The 20,197-nt window shown below is 46.7% G+C and overlaps 1 protein-coding gene across 5 annotated transcripts in view; it reads right to left on the minus strand.

Annotated features, from left to right (window-relative positions):
- tespa1 (thymocyte expressed, positive selection associated 1) overlaps nucleotides 1–20,197 on the minus strand; it is a 160,312-nt gene that overhangs the window by 127,759 nt on the left and 12,356 nt on the right. For 3 of the 5 annotated variants that reach the window (XM_078199226.1, XM_078199223.1, XM_078199224.1), the window contains one exon: nucleotides 15,346–15,388. The exons of the other annotated variants lie outside the window; for them this stretch is intronic. In XM_078199226.1, the coding sequence (XP_078055352.1) occupies nucleotides 15,346–15,388 (43 nt within the window). The remainder of the gene's footprint in view (nucleotides 1–15,345; nucleotides 15,389–20,197) is intronic. 5 annotated transcript variants of the gene reach the window in all.

Here is a 20,197-nt window from a genome sequence, read left to right on the forward strand (position 1 = left end):
TTTCAATAAGATCCCCTCTTAGCCGCCGCCTTTCCAGCGAAAACAATCCCAAATCCCTCAGCCTCTCCTCATAGGATCTCCCCTCCATACCAGGCAACATCCTGGTAAACCTCCTCTGCACCCTCTCCAAAGCCTCCACATCCTTCCTGTAATGTGGGGACCAGAACTGCACACAGTACTCCAAGTGCGGCCGCACCAGAGTTGTGTACAGTTGCAACATAACGCTACGACTCCTAAATTCAATCCCCCTACCAATAAACGCCAAGACACCATATGCCTTCTTAACAACCTTATCTACTTGATTCCCAACTTTCAGGGATCTATGCACACATACACCTAGATCCCTCTGCTCCTCCACACTATTCAAAGTCCTCCCGTTAGCCCTATACTCAACACATCTGTTATTCCTACCAAAGTGAATTACCTCACACTTCTCCGCATTAAACTCCATCCGCCACCTCTCGGCCCAACTTTGCAACCTGTCTAAGTCTTCCTGCAAACTACGACACCCTTCCTCACTGTCTACCACACCACCGACTTTGGTGTCATCAGCAAATTTGCTAATCCACCCAACTATACCCTCATCCAGATCATTAATAAATATTACAAACAGCAGTGGCCCCAAAACAGATCCCTGAGGTACACCACTTGTAACCGCACTCCATGATGAATATTTACTATCAACCACCACCCTCTGTTTCCTATCCGCTAGCCAATTCCTGATCCAATTTCCTAGATCACCCCCAATCCCATACATCTGCATTTTCTGCAGAAGCCTACCATGGTGAACCTTATCAAACGCCTTACTAAAATCCATATATACCACGTCCACTGCCTTGCCCCCATCCACCTCCTTGGTCACTTTCTCAAAAAACTCAATAAGGTTAGTAAGGCACGACCTACCTGCCACAAAACCATGCTGACTATCACCTATCAATTCATTACTCTCCAAATAACTATAAATCCTATCCCTTATAATTTTTTCCAACATCTTGCCGACAACAGAAGTGAGACTCACCGGTCTATAATTCCCGGGGAAGTCTCTGTTCCCCTTCTTAAACAATGGGACAACATTTGCTAACCTCCAATCTTCTGGTACTATACCAGAGGCCAACGACGACCTGAAGATCAGAGCCAGAGGCTCTGCAATCACTTCTCTTGCCTCCCAGAGAATCCTTGGATAAATCCCATCCGGACCAGGGGATTTATCTATTTTCAGACCCTCCAGAATATCCTGCACATCCTCCTTATCAACTGTAATACTGTCTATTCTACTCCCTTGCAACCCAGTGTCCTCCTCAGCTATATTCATGTCCCCTTGCGTGAACACCGAAGAGAAATATTGGTTCAATGCTTCACCAATCTCCTCCGGTTCCACACATAACTTCCCTCTGCCATCTATAACTGGCCCTAAACTTGCCCTAACCAACCTTCTGTTCTTGACATACCTATAGAACGCCTTAGGATTCTCTTTAACCCTATCCGCCAAAGTCTTCTCATGTCCCCTTTTAGCCCTTCTAAGCTCGCTCTTCAACTCCCTCTTAGCCAATCTAAAGCTTTCTAGTGCACTACCCGAGTGCTCACGTCTCATCCGAACATAAGCCTCCTTTTTCTTTTTAACCAACAAAGAAACTTTTTTGGTGCACCACGGTTCCCTAGCCCTACCAATTCCTCCTTGCCTGACAGGGACATACCTATCACAGACTCGCAGTAGCTGCTCCTTGAAAAAACTCCACATGTCGGACGTTCCCAGTCCCTGTAATCTCCTAGTCCAACCTATGTTTCCTAATTCTCTCCTAATAGCCTCATAATTACCCTTCCCCCAGCTAAAACCACTGGCCCGAGGTTCATGCCTATCCCTTTCCATCACTAAGGTGAACGTAACCGAATTGTGGTCACTATCACCAAAATGCACACCAACTTCCAAGTCTAGCACCTGGTCTGGCTCATTTCCCAGCACCAGATCCAATATAGCCTCACCTCTAGTTGGCCTGTCTACATACTGAGTCAAAAAACCTTCCTGCACGCTTTGAACAAAAACTGACCCCTCTAACGAGCTAGAGCTATAACAATTCCAGTCAATATTAGTCAAGTTAAAATCCCCCATAACAATTGCCCTATTACTTTCACTCCTAAGCAGGATTGACTCCGCAATCCTTTCCTCAACCTCTCTAGAACTTTTAGGAGGTCTATAAAAGACTCCCAACAGGGTGACCTCTCCTTTCCTATTTCTAATCTCCGCCCATACTACCTCAACAGATAAGTCCTCATCAAACCTCCTCTCTGACACTGTGATACAATCTCTGACCAATAATGCTACCCCTCCCCCTCTTCTACCTCCTTCCCTACTTCGACTAAAACATTTGAACCCCGGGACCTGCAGCATCCATTCCTGCCCCTGCTCTATCCATGTCTCTGAAATAGCCACAACATCGAAGTCCCAGGTACTGATCCACGCTGCAAGTTCACCCACTTTATTGCGAATACTCCTGGCATTGAAGTATACACATTTCAAACCCTGCTCCACCCCACCTCTGCAATGCCGTGCATTGCAGTCCCCATCCATGCATCCCTCACTTTCAGCCCCACTACTCAGGATCCCTCCCCCCCCCCGAATCAGTTTAAACCTCCCTGCATGGCCTTAGCAAATTTACCCCCCAGGATATTGGTCCCCTTCTGATTAAGGTGTAGACCATCCTTCTCATAGAGGTCACACCTTCCCCAGTACGAGCCCCAATTGCTTAAGTGCCTGAACCCCTCCCTCCTGCACCATCCCCTCAGCCATGAATTCAAACCTTCCCTCTCCCTATTCCTCTCTAAACTATCCCGTGGTACAGGCAAGAGTCCAGAGATAACCACTCTGTCAGTCTTGGCCTTTAGTTTCCACCCCAACTCCATAAATCCCTGCCTAATATCCCCTTCCCCTATCCTCCCTATGTCGTGTGTCCCCACATGTACAATAACTTGTGGTTTATCTCCCTCCCCCCTAAGAGTCCTGAATACCCTGTCAGACACATCCCGGACCCCAGCCCCTGGTAGGCAACACACCAACCCTGAGTCCCTACCTTTAGTTCCGACCCTCCTATCTGTCCCCTTAATTGTGGAGTCCCCAATCACAAGGCCCAGTCTTTTACAGCCCCTAACCACCTGAGCTTTCTCACTCGGCTCACCCCCAGAGATCTGCTCTCTATGCTCAGTTGATTCCTCCTCAACTGTAGCCTCCAGCACCGAAAACCTATTATGGAGGGGAACCGCCCCAGGGGATTGTCTTCCCGATTGCTTCTTACCCCTCCTCCTGGCATTGACCCAAGCCTCATTTCTAGGAGTTACTATTTCTCTATAACTCCTATCAACTTCCACCTCCGCCTCCCGAATTATGCGGAGTTCCTCTACCTCCCCCTCCAGCTCCTTTACACGCTCCTCCAGAAGCTGCAATCTAATGCACTTCTTACAACTAAAATCTCCTGAAACACTACTGGATTTCCTCACCACATACATCCCACAGGAGATGCAGCATACTGCCTGAACTGCCATCCCTGAAGCCATTACCAGCAAGAAAAAAAGAAAACAAAAAACTTCCCCACACTTCCCCAACTGTCACTCTCCACTGCAGCCCGAGCAACACTCCCTCACTGAGACACCAACTGTCACACTCTACTGCAGCCCGAGCAGCACTCCCTCACTGAGACACCAACTGTCACACTCTACTGCAGCCCGAGCAGCACTCCCTCACTGAGACACCAACTGTCACACTCTACTGCAGCCCGAGCAGCACTCCCACACTGAGACACCAACTGTCACTCTCTACTGCAGCCCGAGCAGCACTCCCACACTGAGACACCAACTGTCACACTCTACTGCAGCCCGAGCAGCACTCCCACAGTGAGACACCAACTGTCACACTCTACTGCAGCCCGAGCAGCACTCCCTCACTCACTCCCTCACTCATCCTACGTCTCTCCAAGGAGAAAAGACCGAGCTCCCTCAGCCTATCCTCATAAGGCATGCCACTCAATCCAGGCAACATCCTTGTAAATCTCCTCAGCACCCTTTCAATCTTTTCCACATCCTTCCCATGAACGAATAAAAAAAATTCAACACAGATTTAACAAGTGTGAAATAATTTGCATAGTCAGAATGAAGAGAGGTAATGTAAACCAAATGATACAATTCTCAAGAGTTACTTAATTCATCAATGAGATGTCAACGTTGCTGGCTGGGCACACCCCTAATCACCCTTCAGAAGGTGGTGAGGCGCCGCCTTCTTGAACTGCGGCAGTCCGAGGTGTAGGTACACCCACAGTGCTGTTAGAGAGGCAATTCCAGGATGTTGACCCAGTGATAGTGAAGGAGCGGTGATATACTTCCAAGTCAGGATGGTGACTAAATTGGAGGGGAACCTCCAGGTGGTGGTGTTCCCAAGTATCTGCCGACCTTGTTCTTCTAGATGGTAGTGGTCATGGGTTTGGAAGGTGCTACCTTGAACTGACTGGCAGAAAGAATAGGAAGAGGCAACATAGACTTCAAGGCACAGGTTCTAAAATGTGTGCAGAGTCAATGTGAATAGATCGTTGACAGTGGCAGGACATACTGGGAGAAAACTTCACATAGCATGTGGGATCTTTAGCTTCATAAATCAAGGTAGCTGAGTACAAAATTAGGGAAGTCAGATTGGACCTTTATTTTATTTACTCTGCTTAGAAACTGAACTAGTTCTGAACCTGTCATCACACATTAGAAAGGAGATGAGTTTCTTGAGAGAATACAGATGGAGACTTACCAGAATGGTTACAGGGATGGGAGATTTTAGTTACAAGGTTGGATTGGAAAATCTGGAATGTTCTCCTTAGAGCAAAGGAGACTAATAGGATACTTGATTGGGGTCTACAAGACAATGATGAACAGAGAGAAACTATTACCATTAGCCAATGATATGAAGACAAGGAGACACAGAGTTAAAGTTTTGAGAAGAGGTACCAGGAGGATGTCAGACAGAAGTTCTACAGTGAGTGGTAAAGAATTAGAACTCACTGCCCACATGGGTGCAGGAAACAGAGACAATTAATGATTTGAAAAGAAACTTGAATTAACATTTCCAGGGTTAGAGGGATAGAACAGGAAAATGAGATTGACTAAGTTGCCCTGCAGGAAGTGGCTTGCATTGGCTGGGCCAAATAATCTCTTTTGTGACTCTGACTCTAATAGAAGTGTTCAAAATAATGAGAACTTTGATGGAGCAAATAAAGAAAAACAGTTTTCATAATCAGGAAGGAAACAGATTTAAAGTGATTAGTTTAGATTAGAGTAAGGAGGGCTAAAAGAGGTCATGAAAAATCATTGGCCAGCAGGATTAAGAAAAATCCCAAGGCTATATATAAAGAGCAAGAGGGTAGCCAGGGAGAGGGTTGGCTCACTCGAGGACAGGGGAGGGAATCTATGCGTGGAGCCAGAGAAAATGGGCGAGGTATTAAATGAGTACTTTGTGTCAATATTCACCAAAGAGAAGAACTTGGTGGATGATGAGTCTGGGGAAGGATGTGTAGATAGTTTGGGTCATGTTGAGATCAAAAAGGAGGAAGTATTGGGGTTCTTGGGAAACATTAAGGTAGACAAGTCCCCAGGGCCTGATGGGATATACCCCAGAATACTGAGAGAGGCAAAGGAGGAAATTACTGGGGCCTTGAGACAGATCTTTGCATCCTCACTGGCTATAGGGGAGGTCCCAGAGGATTGGAGAATAGCCAATGTTTTTCCTTTGTTTAAGATGGGTAGCAAGGATAATCCAGGTAATTACAGGCGGTGATCCTTACATCAGTGGTAGGGAAATTATTGGAGAGAATTATTGGAAACAGGATTTACTCCCACTTGGAAATAAGTGGACGTATTAGCGAGAGACAACATGGTTTGGTGAAGAGGAGGTCATGTCCCACTAACTTGATCGAGTTTTTCGAGGAAGTGACGAAGATGATTGATGGGGGTGGATGTTGGCTACATGGACTTTCAGTAAGGCCTTTGACAAGGTCCCTCATGACAGACTGGTACAGAAGGTGAAGTCACACTAGATCAGAGGTGAGCTGGCAAGATGGATACAGAACTGGCAGAGGGTAGTAGTGGAAGGGTGAGTTTCTGAATGGAAGGCTGTGACAAGTGGCATTCCTCAGGGATCGGTGCTGGGATCTTTGCTGTTTGTAATATATATAAATGATTTGGAGGAAAATGTAACTGGTTTGATTAGTAAGTTTGCGGACAACACAAAGGTTGGTGGATATGCGGATACTGACAAGGCCCATCAGAGGATACAGCAGGATATAGATCGGTTGGAGACTTGGGCAGAAAGATGGCAGATGGCTTTTAATCTGGACAAATGTGAGGTGATGCATTTTGGAAGGACTAATACAAAATGGGAAATACACAGTAAATGGCAGAACCCTTAAAAGTATTAAAAGTAGGCAGAGGGATCTGGGTGTACAGGTACACAGGTCGCTGAAAGTGGCAACGCAGGTGGAGAAGGTAGTTAAGAAGGCATACGGCATTGAGTTTAAAAATTGGCAAGTCATGATGCAGCTTTATAGAATCTTAGTTAGGCAGCACTTGGAATATAGTGTTCAATTCCGGTCGCCACACTACCAGAAGATTGTGGAGGCTTTGGAGAGGGTACAGAAAAGATTTACCAGGATGTTGTCTGGTATGGAGGGCATTAGGAGAGGTTGGAGAAACTTGGTTTGTTCTCACTGGAACGACGGAGGTTGAGGGGCGACCTGATAGAAATCTACAAGATTATGAGAGGCATGGACAGAGTGGATAGTCAGAAGCTTTTTCCCATGGTGGAAGTGTCAATTACTCGGGGGCACAGGTTTAAGGCGCACAGGGCAAGGTTTAAAGGAGATGTATGAGGCAGGTATTTTTACACACAGAGTAGTGGGTGCCTGGAACTCGCTGCTGGGGGAGGTAGTGGAAGCGGATACGATAGTGAGTTTTAAGGGGGGTCTGGACAAGTACATGAATAGGATGGGAATAGAGGGATATGGTCCCCGGAAGGGTAGGGGCTTTTAGTTCAGTTAAACAGCATGGTCGCTGCAGGCTTGGAGGGCCGAAGGGCCTGTTCCTGTGCTGTAATTTTCTTTGTTCTTTAAGAAACAAAGGGGTAATGAGAATTTATTTACTTATTTTTTGTGTGGTCTGGAATATTGTGCCTGAAAGGGTGATGGAAGCTCATTCCTCAGTTGTACAAATAGTTAGAATTGTAGAAAAATGCGGCAAGGAGCCATTCAACTCAATGTCCAACACATGTCCAAAGATGTGTGGGTTAGGTTGATTGGCCAGGTTAAAAATTGCCCCTTAGAGTCCTCAGATGCGTAGGTTAGCGGGATTAGCGGGTAAATATGTGGGGGTAGGGCCTGGGTGGGATTGTGGTCGGTGCAGACTCGATGGGCCGAATGGCCTCCTTCTGCACTGTAGGGTTTCTATGATTTCTATGATGATGTCCCCCACGGCAGGTTGATACAGAAGGTGAAGTCACATGGGATCTATGGTGAGCTGGTAAGATGGATACAGAACGGGCTTGGTCATAGAAGACAGAGAGTAGCGGCAGAAGGATGTTTTTCTGACTGGAGATCTGTGACCAGTGATGTTCCACAGGGATGAGTGCTGGGATCCCTGTTGTATATAACATATATATAAATGATCGAGAGGGGGCTGTAGATGGTTTGATTGCTAAGTTTGCGGATGACACAAAGATTGGGGGAGCGATGGATCGTGAGGAGGATTGTCAGAGGATACAGCAGGATATAGATCGGCTGGAGACATGGGCGGAGAAATGGCAGATGGAATTTAATCCAGAAAAATGTGAGGTGATGCATTTTGGAAGGTCTCGAATGAGGGAAATGTACAGTAAATGGTAGAACCCTTAGAAGCATTAACATACAGAGGGAACCAGGCGTGCTAGTTCACAGTTCCCTGAAAGTGGCAATATAAGTGTGGCATGTTTATCTTCATGGATCAGGGCATAGAGTATAAAAATTAGCAAGTCATGTTGCAGCTGTACAGAACTTTAATTAGGCTACTTTGGGAATATTGCATACAGTTTTGGTCACCTCACTACCAGAAGGATGTGGAGGCTTTGGAGAGGGTATGGAAAAGATTTACCAGGATGTTGTTTGGTTTTGAGGGTATTAGCTATGAGGAGAGATTGGACAAACTTGGTTTGTTTTTACATTGGAGACTGAGAGGCGACGTAGATGGATAGAATAGATAGTTGGGAGTCTTTTTCCCAGGATAGAAATGTCAAGTGCTAGGTGACATGGGTTTAAGGCAAAAGGGGGAAAGTTTAAAGGAGATGAGAGAGGCATGTTTTTTACACAGACAGCGCTAAGGGCCTGGAATGCGCTGCCAGAGGAGGTGGTAGAAGCAGATACAATAGCAATGTTTAAGAGGCATCTTGACAGATAAATGAATAGGCAGGGAATAAGAACAAAGAACAATACAGCACAGGAACAGGCCCTTCGGCCCTCCAAGCCCGCGCCGCTCCCTGGTCCAAACTAGACCATTCTTTTGTATCCCTCCATTCCCACTCCGTTCATATGGCTGTCTAGATAAGTCTTAAACGTTCCCAGTGTGTCCGCCTCCACCACCTTGCCTGGCAGCGCATTCCAGGCCCCCACCACCCTCTGTGTAAAATACGTCCTTCTGATATCTGTGTTAAACCTCCCCCCCTTCACCTTGAACCTATGACCCCTTGTGAACGTCACCACCGACCTGGGGAAAAGCTTCCCACCGTTCACCCTATCTATGCCTTTCATAATTTTGTACACCTCTATTAAGTCTCCCCTCATCCTCCGTCTTTCCAGGGAGAACAACCCCAGTTTACCCAATCTCTCCTCATAACTAAGCCCCTCCATACCAGGTAACATCCTGGTAAACCTCCTCTGAACTCTCTCCAAAGCCTCCACGTCCTTCTGGTAGTGTGGCGACCAGAACTGGACGCAGTATTCCAGATGCGGCCGAACCAACGTTCTATACATCTGCAACATCAGACCCCAGCATGATCATGATGCCTGCCTAAACTGAAACCGTATGCACTTACGGAGTCTATATCCTTCCATTCCCATCCTATTCATGTATTCATCTAGTTGCGCCTTAAATGCCGCTATTGTACCTGCTCCCACCACCTCCCCAGGCATCGCGTTCCAGACATTCTCTAACCTCTGTGACATCTGTGTAAAAAAAAAAGCTCGCCTCGCACATCCCCTCTAAACTTTTCCCCACACACCTTAAACCTATGTCCCTTGTACTTGACTTTTCTATCCTAGGAAAGAGCATCTGACTATCCACTCTGTCCATGCCACTCATTATCTTGTAAACTTCTATCAGGTCACCTCTCAACCTCTGTCGTTCCAGTGAGAACAAACCAAGTTTCTCCATCCTCTCCTCATAGCTAGTACCCTCCAGACCAGGCAACATTCTGGTAAACCTCTTCTGTACCCTCTTCAAAGCATCCACATCCTTCTGGCAGTGTGGCGACCAGAATTGTACACAATATTCTAAATGAGGCCTAACTAAGATTCTGTACAGCTGCAGCATGACCTGCCAATTTTTATACTCAATGCCCCGACTGATGAAGGCAAGCAGCCGTATGCTTTCTTGACTACCTTATTCACCTGCGTTGCCACTTTCAGTGATCGGTGGACATGTACACCCAGATCTCTCTGTCTGTCAATACTCCTAAGGGTTCTACCATTTACTGTATAATTCCTACATGTATTGGACCTTCCAAAATGCATTACCTCACACTTGTCTGGATTAAACTCCATCTGCCATTTCTCCGCCCAAGTCTCCAATTGGTCTATATCTTGCTGTATCCTCTGACAATCCTCTTCACTATCTGCAACTCCACCAATTTTTGTGTCGTCGACGAACTTACTGATCAGACCAGCTACATTTTTCTCCAAATCATTTATATATACTACAAACAACAAAGGTCCCAGAACTGATCCCTGTGGAACACCACTAGTCACAGCCTTCCATTCAGAAAAGCCCCCCTCTACTGCTACCCTCTGTCTTCTATGGCCAAGCCAGTTCTGTATCCATCTTGCCAGCTCCCCTCTGATCCCATGTGGCTTCACCTTTCATACCAGTCTACTATGAGGTACCTTGTCAAAGGCTTTATTTATTTACTTCAATGCTTTTTAAGACACCCAATATCACCTCCTTTTTGATATCGACATGACCCAGATTATCTACACACCCAACCCTTGGCTCCTCATCCATCAAGTCCCTCTCTTCGATGAATACTGAGGCAAAATGTTCATTTTGTATCTTGCCCATTTCCTCTGGTTACATGCATAGATTCCCTTCATTATTGATTGAGTATGTGGACTTTAACAAAGAGGTTGTGCTGGAATCTTTGAATGGCATCAAGATAGATAAGTCGCCGGGTCCGGATGGGATGTACCCCAGGTTACTGTGGGAGACGAGGGAAGAGATTGCAGAGCCTCGGGCGATGGTCTTTGTGTCGTCGATGGAGACGGGAGAGGTGCCGGAGGATTGGAGGATTGCGGATGTGGTTCCTATTTTCAAGAAGGGGAATAGGGATAGCCCAGGAAATTACCGACCGGTGAGTCTAACCTCAGTGGTTGGTAAGCTGATGGAGAAGATCCTGAGGGACAAGATTTATGAGCATTTAGAGAGGTTTAGTATGCTCAAGAATACTCAGCATGGCTTTGTCAAAGGCAGATCGTGCCTTACGAGCCTGGTGGAGTTCTTCGAAAATGTGACTAAACACATTGACGAAGGGAAAGCGGTAGATGTGGTTTATATGGATTTTAGCAAGGCGTTCGATAAGGTCCCCCATGCAAGGCTTCTCGAAAAAGTGAGAGAGCATGGGATCCAAGGGGCTGCTGCCCTGTGGATCCAGAACTGGCTTGCCCAAAGGACACGGTAAGAAGTCTCACAACACCAGGTTAAAGTCCAACAGGTTTATTTGGTAGCAAATTACGAGCCCAAAGGAGGCAGAGAGTGCATATAGATTTACAAGGATGTTGCCTGGATTGAGTGGCATGCCTTATGAGGATATGCTGAGGGAGCATGGTCTTTTCTCCTTGGAGAGACGTAGGATGAGAGGAGACCTAATAGAGGTATATAAGATGTTGAGAGACATAGATCGGGTGGTCTCTCAGAGGCTTTCTAAATGGAGGTCGGTCACCGGTGGTGTGCCCCAGGGATCTGTTCTGGGACCCTGGCTGTTTGTCATTTTCATAAATGACCTGGATGAGGAAGTGGAGGGATGGGTTGGTAAGTTTGCCGACGACACGAAGGTTGGTGGGGTTGTGGATAGTCTGGAGGGATGTCAGAAGTTACAGAGGGACATAGATAGAATGCAAGACAGGGCGGAGAAGTGGCAGATGGACTTCAACCCAGATAAATGCGACGTGGTCCATTTTGGTAGGTCAAATGGGATGAAGGAGTACAATATAAAGGGAAAGACTCTTAGTACTGTAGCGAATCAGAAGGACCTTGGGGTCCGGGTCCATAGGACTCTGAAATCGGCCCTGCAGGTGGAGGAGGTGGTTAAGAAGGCGTATGGTGTGCGGGCCTTTATTAATCGAGGGATTGAGTTCAGGAGTCCGGGGATAATGATGCAGCTATATAAGACCCTCGTCAGACCCCACTTGGAGTACTGTGCTCAGTTCTGGTCGCCTCATTACAGGAAGGATGTGGAAATGATTGAAAGGGTGCAGAGGAGATTTACAAGGATGTTGCCTGGATTGAGTGGCATGCCTTATGAGGATATGCTGAGGGAGCATGGTCTTTTCTCCTTGGAGAGACGTAGGATGAGAGGAGACCTAATAGAGGTATATAAGATGTTGAGAGGCATAGATCGGGTGGTCTCTCAGAGGCTTTTTCCCAGGGTGCAAATGGCTGCTACGAGAGGTCACAGGTTTAAGGTGCTGGGGTGTAGGTACAGGGGAAATGTTAGGGGGAAGTTTTTCACACAGAGGGTGTTGGCGAGTGGAATCGGCTGCCGTCAGTGGAGGTGGAGGCAAACTCAATAGGGTCTTTTAAGAGACTCCTGGATGAGTACATGGGACTTAATAGGATGGAGGGTTATAGGTAGGCCTAAAAGGTAGGGATATGTTCGGCACAACTTGTGGGGCCGAAGGGCCTGTTTGTGCTGTAGTTTTCTATGTTTCTATTATCCTTGAGTGGATCAACCCTTTCCCTGGTTACCCTCTTGCTCTTTACATACGTATAAAATGCCTTAAGATTTTCCTTAATCCTGTTTGCCAACGACCCCTTTTCGCCCTCCTAACTCCTTCCTTAAGTTCCTTCTTACGTTCTTTATATTCTTCAAAGGCTTCATCTGTCCTAAGCCTTTTAGATGTTACAAATCCTTCCTTTTTCTTTTTGACAAGGTTCATAATATCCCTCATTATCCAGGGTTCCCGATACTTGCCACACTTATCCTTCATCCTAACAGGTACATGCCAGTCCTGAATTCCAATCAATTGACATTTGAAAGACTCCCACATGTCGGATGTTGATTTACCCTCAAACAGCCTCCCCCCAATCTACACTCTCCAGATCCTGTCTAATGTTGTTATAGTCTTCCCCCAATTTAACACCTTCGCCCGAGGACCACTCTTGTCCTTATCCACAAGCACCTTAAAACTTATGGAATTATGATCATTGTTCCCAAAATGCCCTCCTCTGAAATTTCAATCACCTGGCCAGGCTCATTCCCCAATATCAGATCTAATATAGCTCCTTCCTGAGTTGGGCTACTTACATACTGTTTCAAGAAACCCTCCTGACGCTCCTTACAAATTCTGTCCCACCCAAGCCCCTAGCAGTAGGTGAGTTCCAATTAATATAGGGAAAGTTAAAATCACCCACCAAAACAGCCCTGTTGTTTTTGCATCTTTCCAAAATCTGTCTGCATATCTGCTCCTCTATCTCCTGCTGGCTGTTGGGTAGCCTATAATAAATCCCCAACATTGTGACTGCACCCTTCCTGTTCCTGAGCTCTACACATATTGCCTCACTGCCTGAACCCTCCAAGGTGTCGTCCAGCAGTACAGCTGTGATATTCTCCTTAACCAGCCATACAACTCCCCCATCCCTTTTACATCCCCCTCTATTCTGCCTGAAGCATCTAAATCCTGGAATCTTTAGCTGCCAATCTTTCCCTCTTTCTACCAAGTCTCTGTAATAACAACAACATCATACTAATATAAGTACTAATCCAAGCTCTAAGTTCATCTGTCTTACCTGTTATACTCCTGGCATTGAAACAAATGCACTTCAGACCACCAGTCCCACTGTGTTCAACAACTACTCCCTGCCTGCTCTTCCTCTTCATCTTCCTGGCCTTAGTCTGTAGCTCTCCCTCTGTTATTTCTCCTGCTGACCTACTGCTCTGGTTCCCACCCCCCTGCCATACTAGTTCAAACCCTCCCGAGTGACTCTAGCAAATCCACCTGCCAGGATAATGGTGCCCCTCCAGTTTAGGTGTAACTCGTCCTTCTTGTACAGGTTCCACTTCTCCCAGAAGAGATCCCAATGATCAAGATATCTGAAACCCTCCCTCCTACACCAGCTCTTTAGCCACATGTGGAGCTGCACCATCTTCCTATTTCTAGCCTCATTGGCATGTGGCACAGGAAGTAGATTACAGACCTTGAGGTCCTCTTTTTTTAACTTACTACCTAACTCCCTGAACTCCCCTTGCAGGATCTTGTCACTCTTCCTGCCTATGTCATTAGTACCAATGTGTACCATGATCTCTGGCTGTTCACCCTCCCCTTTCACAATGTCCCATGCCCATTCAGAGATATCCTTGGTCCTGGCACCAGGGAGGCAACATACCATCCTGGAGTCTCTTTCCAGTAAGAGTTTTAACAACACCAGGTTAAAGTCCAACAGGTTTATTTGGTAGCAAATACCATTAGCTTTCGGAGCGCTGCTCCTTCCTCAGATGGAGTGGAAATGTGGACATTTCCACTGCATCTGACGAAGGAGCAGCACTCCAAGAGCTAATGGTATTTGCTACCAAATAAGCCTGTTGGACTTTAACCTGGTGTTGTTAAAACTCTTACTGTGTTCACCCCAGTCCAATGCTGGCATCTCCACATCACGTCTCTTTCCAGGCCACAGAAACGCCTGTCTGCGCCCCTGACTATAGAGTCCCCTATAACTATCGCTCTTCTGTGCCTTGATCCCCCTGCTGAACAACAGATCCAGTCATGGTGCCACTGCTCTGGCTGCTGCTGCTGTTATCCCCTGATAGGCCATCCCCCCCCAACAGTATCCAAAATGGTATACTTGTTAGAGAGGGAGACGACCACAGGGGATTCCTACACTGTCTGCCTACCCCTTCTGGCGGTCACCCATCTATCTATCTGCACCTTGGGTGTGACCACATCTCTAAAGCTTTTATCTAAGACGCTTTCCGCCATCTTTATCCTCCTAAGTGCATCCAACTGCTGCTCCAGCCAATCCATGTGGTCTGGGAGGAGCTGCAATTGGGAGCACTTCCTGCAGATGTAAGGGATACGGACTGCGTAGAGGCAAAAGGTCTTAAGTTTAGAAAGGTATCATGTTGGTGTAGGCTTGGTGTAGGCTTGGTGTAGGCTTGGTGTAGGCTTGGTGTAGGCTTGGTGTAGGCTTGGTGTAGGCTTGGTGTAGGTTTGGTGTAGGCTTGGTGTAGGCTTGGTGTAGGCTTGGTGTAGGCTTGGTGTAGGCTTGGTGTAGGCTTGGTGGGCTGAAGGGCCTGTTCCTGTGCTGTAATACTCTTTGTTATTCTTTCTTTGTGCTGCGCTGACGCTCTGAAAGAGAGTTGTCCTTTATCCAAAATCCCTGCTATTTGTCCACAACCCTTCCAGACCCTCATCCTCGGGAAGCTGTCCAACTCCCTTCAAGATAATTTAGGGAATTGCCTTGAACCACTTGCTCAAGCAGCACATTTAAAGTCCTGACATATCTGAAAAACGATTCCTCATTTCCCCTCAAGATTTTTTCCCATAGATTTTTCAATCTATGGCCTCTGGTTACTGACTGATTTGCCAGAGGAAAGGAGCTTTCCATCAACATCTCTTAAACCTTTGCCTGCTTACCGAGAAACTAAGTGACAAGGATTAGTTGGATCTTCTTTCAAAGAGCAGGGACAATGGGCTCCTTTCAACAATGTAAGCCAAAAGTAACTCCAGTACAATTGATGCGATGTTCTAAAATACCCAGAGATGTTTGCTCTTTTCTCTGTACAGATGCCAGACTTGCTGAGTAGTTTCTGCTTTTTATTTATTTCAATTTCAGAACAGGAAAAGCTTCAGAATTCAAGCATCATCTTACCCACAATCCTCCAGCCAACTCTTGATTTTATCAACAGAACATCCTGTGAAAATAAACAGGAAACAGTCAGAGCGAGTTTCAGAAAAACAGTGGACCATCAACTCCTCTGCGCCATTCCTCAGGCTCAGTTACTTCCGCCTCGCTCCCTGTGTCTTAGAACATAGAACATAGAAAGCCACAGCACAAACAGGCCCTTCGGCCCACAAGTTGCGCCGATCACATCCCCACCTCTAGGCCTATCTATAGCCCTCAATCCCATTAAATCCCATGTACTCATCCAGAAGTCTCTTAAAAGACCCCAACGAGTTTGCCTCCACCACCACCGACGTCAGCCGATTCCACTCACCCACCACCCTCTGAGTGAAAAACTTACCCCTGACATCTCCTCTGTACCTACCCCCCAGCACCTTAAACCTGTGTCCTCTCGTAGCAACCATTTCAGCCCTTGGAAATAGCCTCTGAGAGTCTACCCTATCCAGACCTCTCAACATCTTGTAAACCTCTATCAGGTCACCTCTCATCCTTCGTCTCTCCAGGGAGAAGAGACCAAGCTCCCTCAACCTATCCTCATAAGGCATGCCCCCCAATCCAGGCAACATCCTTGTAAATCTCCTCTGCACCCTTTCAATGGCTTCAACATCTTTCCTGTAATGAGGTGACCAGAACTGCGCGCAGTACTCCAAGTGGGGTCTAACCAGGGTCCTATAAAGCTGCAGCATTATCTCCCGACTCCTAAACTCAATCCCTCGATTAATGAAGGCCAGTACGCCGTACGCCTTCTTGACCGCATCCTCCACCTGCGAGGCCGATTTAAGAGTCCTATGGACCCGGACCCCAAGGTCTTGGGTACTCCTGAGATTCCTCTGGTTCATTGTAAGATTTACAAATTCCAAATAAGCAGTTCAGTTTTCACGACATCAACAACTTATTCTGATTGTTATTATTAAATAGATGCAGGACATTCTACAAAGGGAGCAATCAATCAGTGAGGAGAAACTTCAGCCTTGGTGAGACAGAGACCAGGGATGGCATTTACCAATCATGTGTTTCACAGCGACAGGAGGTGGACGGATTGTCATTGGCCAGCGGGGGCACCAGAAGGTCCCACCACTGTCAACAAGTTTTCCCATTAATTGCCCCCCTCGCTTCAGAAATCCCAGGGATGTACTATCAGCAGGACTGGAAGATCTCATCGCAGTGAACAGCCAGAAAGTCCTGGTTTATATTTGGGAATTTGGTTCAAATTGGGAATTCGGTCCAAAGGGGTGCTTTTGGTAACGCTTACGACAAGAAGTGCAACTTAGAATAGAGTGCTGAGAGTTAGGTTCAACGTCCCATTCCCACGCCATTCCAGTTTAACCCCTCCCCGACAGCTCTAGCAAATACCAACACCACCACCCCCCACCCCCGAGGACATTGGTCCCAGTCCTGCCCAAATGCAACCCGTCCTGCTTTCCAGTCCCACTTTCCCCAGAACCAGTTCCAATGTCCCAGGATTTGGAATCTCTCCCTCCTACATCGTTTCTCCACCCACAATGCTGTTAGGCAGGGAGTTCAAAGATTTTGACCCAGCAATAGTAAAGGAATGGCGATATATTTCCAAGTCAGGATGGTGAGTGACTTGGAGGGGAATCTTTAGGTGGTGCTGTTCCCAGGTATCTGCTGCTCTTGTCTTTCTTTGTGATAGAGGTCACAGGTTTGGAAGGTGCTGTCGAAGGAGCCTTGGAAAGTTGCTGCAGTGTGATGGTACGCACTGCTGCCACTGAGCGTCATTGGTGGAGGGAGTGGATATTTGTAGATGTGGTGCCAATCCAGTGGGCTGCTTTGTCCTGGATGGTGTTGAGCTGCACCCATCCAGGCCAGTGGACAGTATTCCATCACACTCCTCACTTGTGCATTGGGTAAGCTTTGGGGATTCAGGAAGTGACACTATTCAGGATTCCCAGCCTCTGAGCTATACTTGTAGCCACAGTATCTATATGGCTGATCCAATTCAGTTTCTGGTCAATGGTAACCCCCAGGATGTTGATACTGGGGGATTCAGCAATGGTAATGCCACTGAATGTCAAGAGCGATATTTGGATTCTCACTTCCTTCAACATCCTTGGATGCATCTCATCCAGTTCCAGCGTCTTGTCAACTTTCAGTTCCAATGTCCCAGGACTTGTGTTGGACCAATGTTCAGTATTTTTAGCACTCCCTCCTTATCAATTTTGACCTCTTCCAAGAATAGAATTTCCTCAGCTGTCACCATGTCCTGGGTAGCATCTACCTCCTTAGTAAAGACGGATGAAAAGTATTCATTTAATATCTCACCATGCCCCCTGTCTCCCAGTGTAAATTCCCTTTTAGGTCCCTAATCAACCCTATTCCTCCTTTCACAATCCTTTTACTATTTATCTGCCTATAGAAGACTTTGGGATTCCCCCTTTTTGTTGGCTGCCAGTCTTTTCCCAGATCCCTCTTTGCTTCTCTGTGTTTTTTCACCTCCCCACGGAACCTCCTGGATTCCTCGTGGTTCTCAATTGTATTTTCTACCTGACACAAATCATATGCACACTTTTTATTCCCTATCTTAATTTCTATTTCCTTTTTCAACCAGTTAGCTCTTGATTTGTTTTCCCTACGTTTCCCTTTTCGGGAATATACCTGGACTATTTCCAGACCATTTCTGTTTTGAAGGTAGCCCATCGTTCAACTACAGTTTTTCCCACAACCTTTCCTCCCAGTCTAACCGGCCCAGCTCCGTTCTTGCCCCATTGAAGTCGGCTCTCCCCCAGTTAATTATTTTTACTCTGGATTGCCTGTTATCCTTTTTGATCATCACCCTAAACCTTACAATGCAATGATCACTGTCTCCTAAATGTTCCCCCACTGACACTTCATCCACTTGGCCCACCTCATTTCCAAGAACCAGATCCCACACTGCACCCTTTCTTGTTGGACTGGATACATACTGCTGTAGGACACTTTCCTGGACACATTCTTGGAACGTTTCCCCTCTCCATCCTTTACACTATCACGGTCCCAGTCTGCATTTGGGTAATTAAAGTTCCCCATTATAACTACTCTGTAATGTTTGTATCACTCTGTACTTTCCCGGTTCTTCTTCTTCCTTCTCACTAATGGGCAGTCTATAGATCACACCGAGCAATGTGAATTCACTCTGTGTTCCTTAGCTCTAGCCAAATTGATTCTGTCCTTGAACCCTCTGGGACGTCCTCTTTCTCCAGCACTTCAATGCTCTTCCTAACCAATACCACCACCCCTCCCCCTTTCATTCCATTTCTATCTTTTCCTGAACACCTTGTACCTAGGTATATTTAACACCCAGTCCTGACCTTCCTTGAGCCTGGTTTCTCTTATCACCACAACACTATATTTCCATGTTGCAATCTGCGCCTGTAACTCGCCAATCTTAGTTACTCTCCTCCGTGCATTCACAATAACCCTGATTTAGACATCATTACTTTCTCCCTTACTCTGACTTCATTGATTAACTTACTATCCACTATACTAGTGCTTTCTGTCTCTCCCAGTATTTTGTCCATTCTGGTATTTCTCTCCAATATTTTCTCTTCGTTGCCACACCCCTGTCAAATTAGTCTAAACCCTCCCAACAGCAAAACTCCCCGCAAGGAACTCAGTCCCAGCTCTATTCAGATGCAATCCATCTGGCTTGTACAGGTGCCATCTCCCCGGAGCCAGTGTCAGCTTCCCAGTAAGCTAAAGCCCTCCCTCCTGCACCATCTTTCCAGCCACACAGTCATCTGCCTTATCCTCCTATTTCTGTACTTACTTTCACGAGACACTGGGAGCAATTCGGAGATTACTACATTTGAGGTTCTGCTTGCTAATTGTCCACCTAGCTCCCCAAATTCGAATTGCAAGCCCCCATCCCCTTCCTAGCTAAGTCATTTGAAGCAATGTGGGCCACGACCTCTGGCTGTTCAGCCTCGCCAGAAGAATGTCCTGCAGCTGCTCTATGACATCCTTGACCCTGCTACTAGGGAGGCAATATACCATCCTGGAGTCACGTCTATAGCCACAGAAACAACTGTCTGTTCCCCTAATTAACCAACTGTTCTTCCCTTCTCCTTCCTCCCCTCCTATACAGGCGAGTCACTCGTGGTGCCAGAGATCTGGTTCTGACTGCACTCCTCTGAGTAACCAATGCCTTCACCAGCTTCCAAAACAGAAAGCTGATTTCTTAATGGGGCCTCAGGGTACTTCTGAACTATCTGGCTGGTCCTCTTGGACTGCCTGCTGATCATCCATTTTCTCTGCTGCAGGCCTTTAAGAGGCGGTGTGACCACCTCGCTGAATGTGCTGTCCACGTAACTCTTAGCCTCACGGATGATCCACAGTGACTCCAGGTGCTGCTCCAGCTCAGAAATCCGGAGCTCCAGTTTCTGCAGCTGGGAGCGCTTCCCACACATGTGGTCATCTCAGACATCGGTAACGTCCATGACTTCACATATATTACAGGACACACATTCCACTCGACTGAGTTGCCCTGCCATGTCCTAACTTCCGTTCACCTGTGTGAACTCTTCTATTTTGGATTACTTGTATTATCTTACTATATTGGCCTTAACTTTCCCTTATTTCAGATGTGAGTTTTTCACACGCAGCCTTTAAACTGAGCACTTACTGGCTAATAAATTACCCGTTTCCTGTGTCTTCAAGTTGTGATGTGGAGATGCCGGCGTTGGACTGGGGTAAGCACCGTAAGAAGTCTCACAACACCAGGTTAAAGTCCAACAGGTTTATTTGGTAGCACAAGCCACTAGCTTTCGGAGCGCTGCCCCTTCATCACCTGATGAAGGAGCAGCACTCCAAAAGCTAATGG

Source organism: Mustelus asterias, chromosome 27 (genome assembly GCF_964213995.1).
Source record: "Mustelus asterias chromosome 27, sMusAst1.hap1.1, whole genome shotgun sequence".
In the NCBI taxonomy this organism is placed as follows: domain Eukaryota; kingdom Metazoa; phylum Chordata; class Chondrichthyes; order Carcharhiniformes; family Triakidae; genus Mustelus; species Mustelus asterias.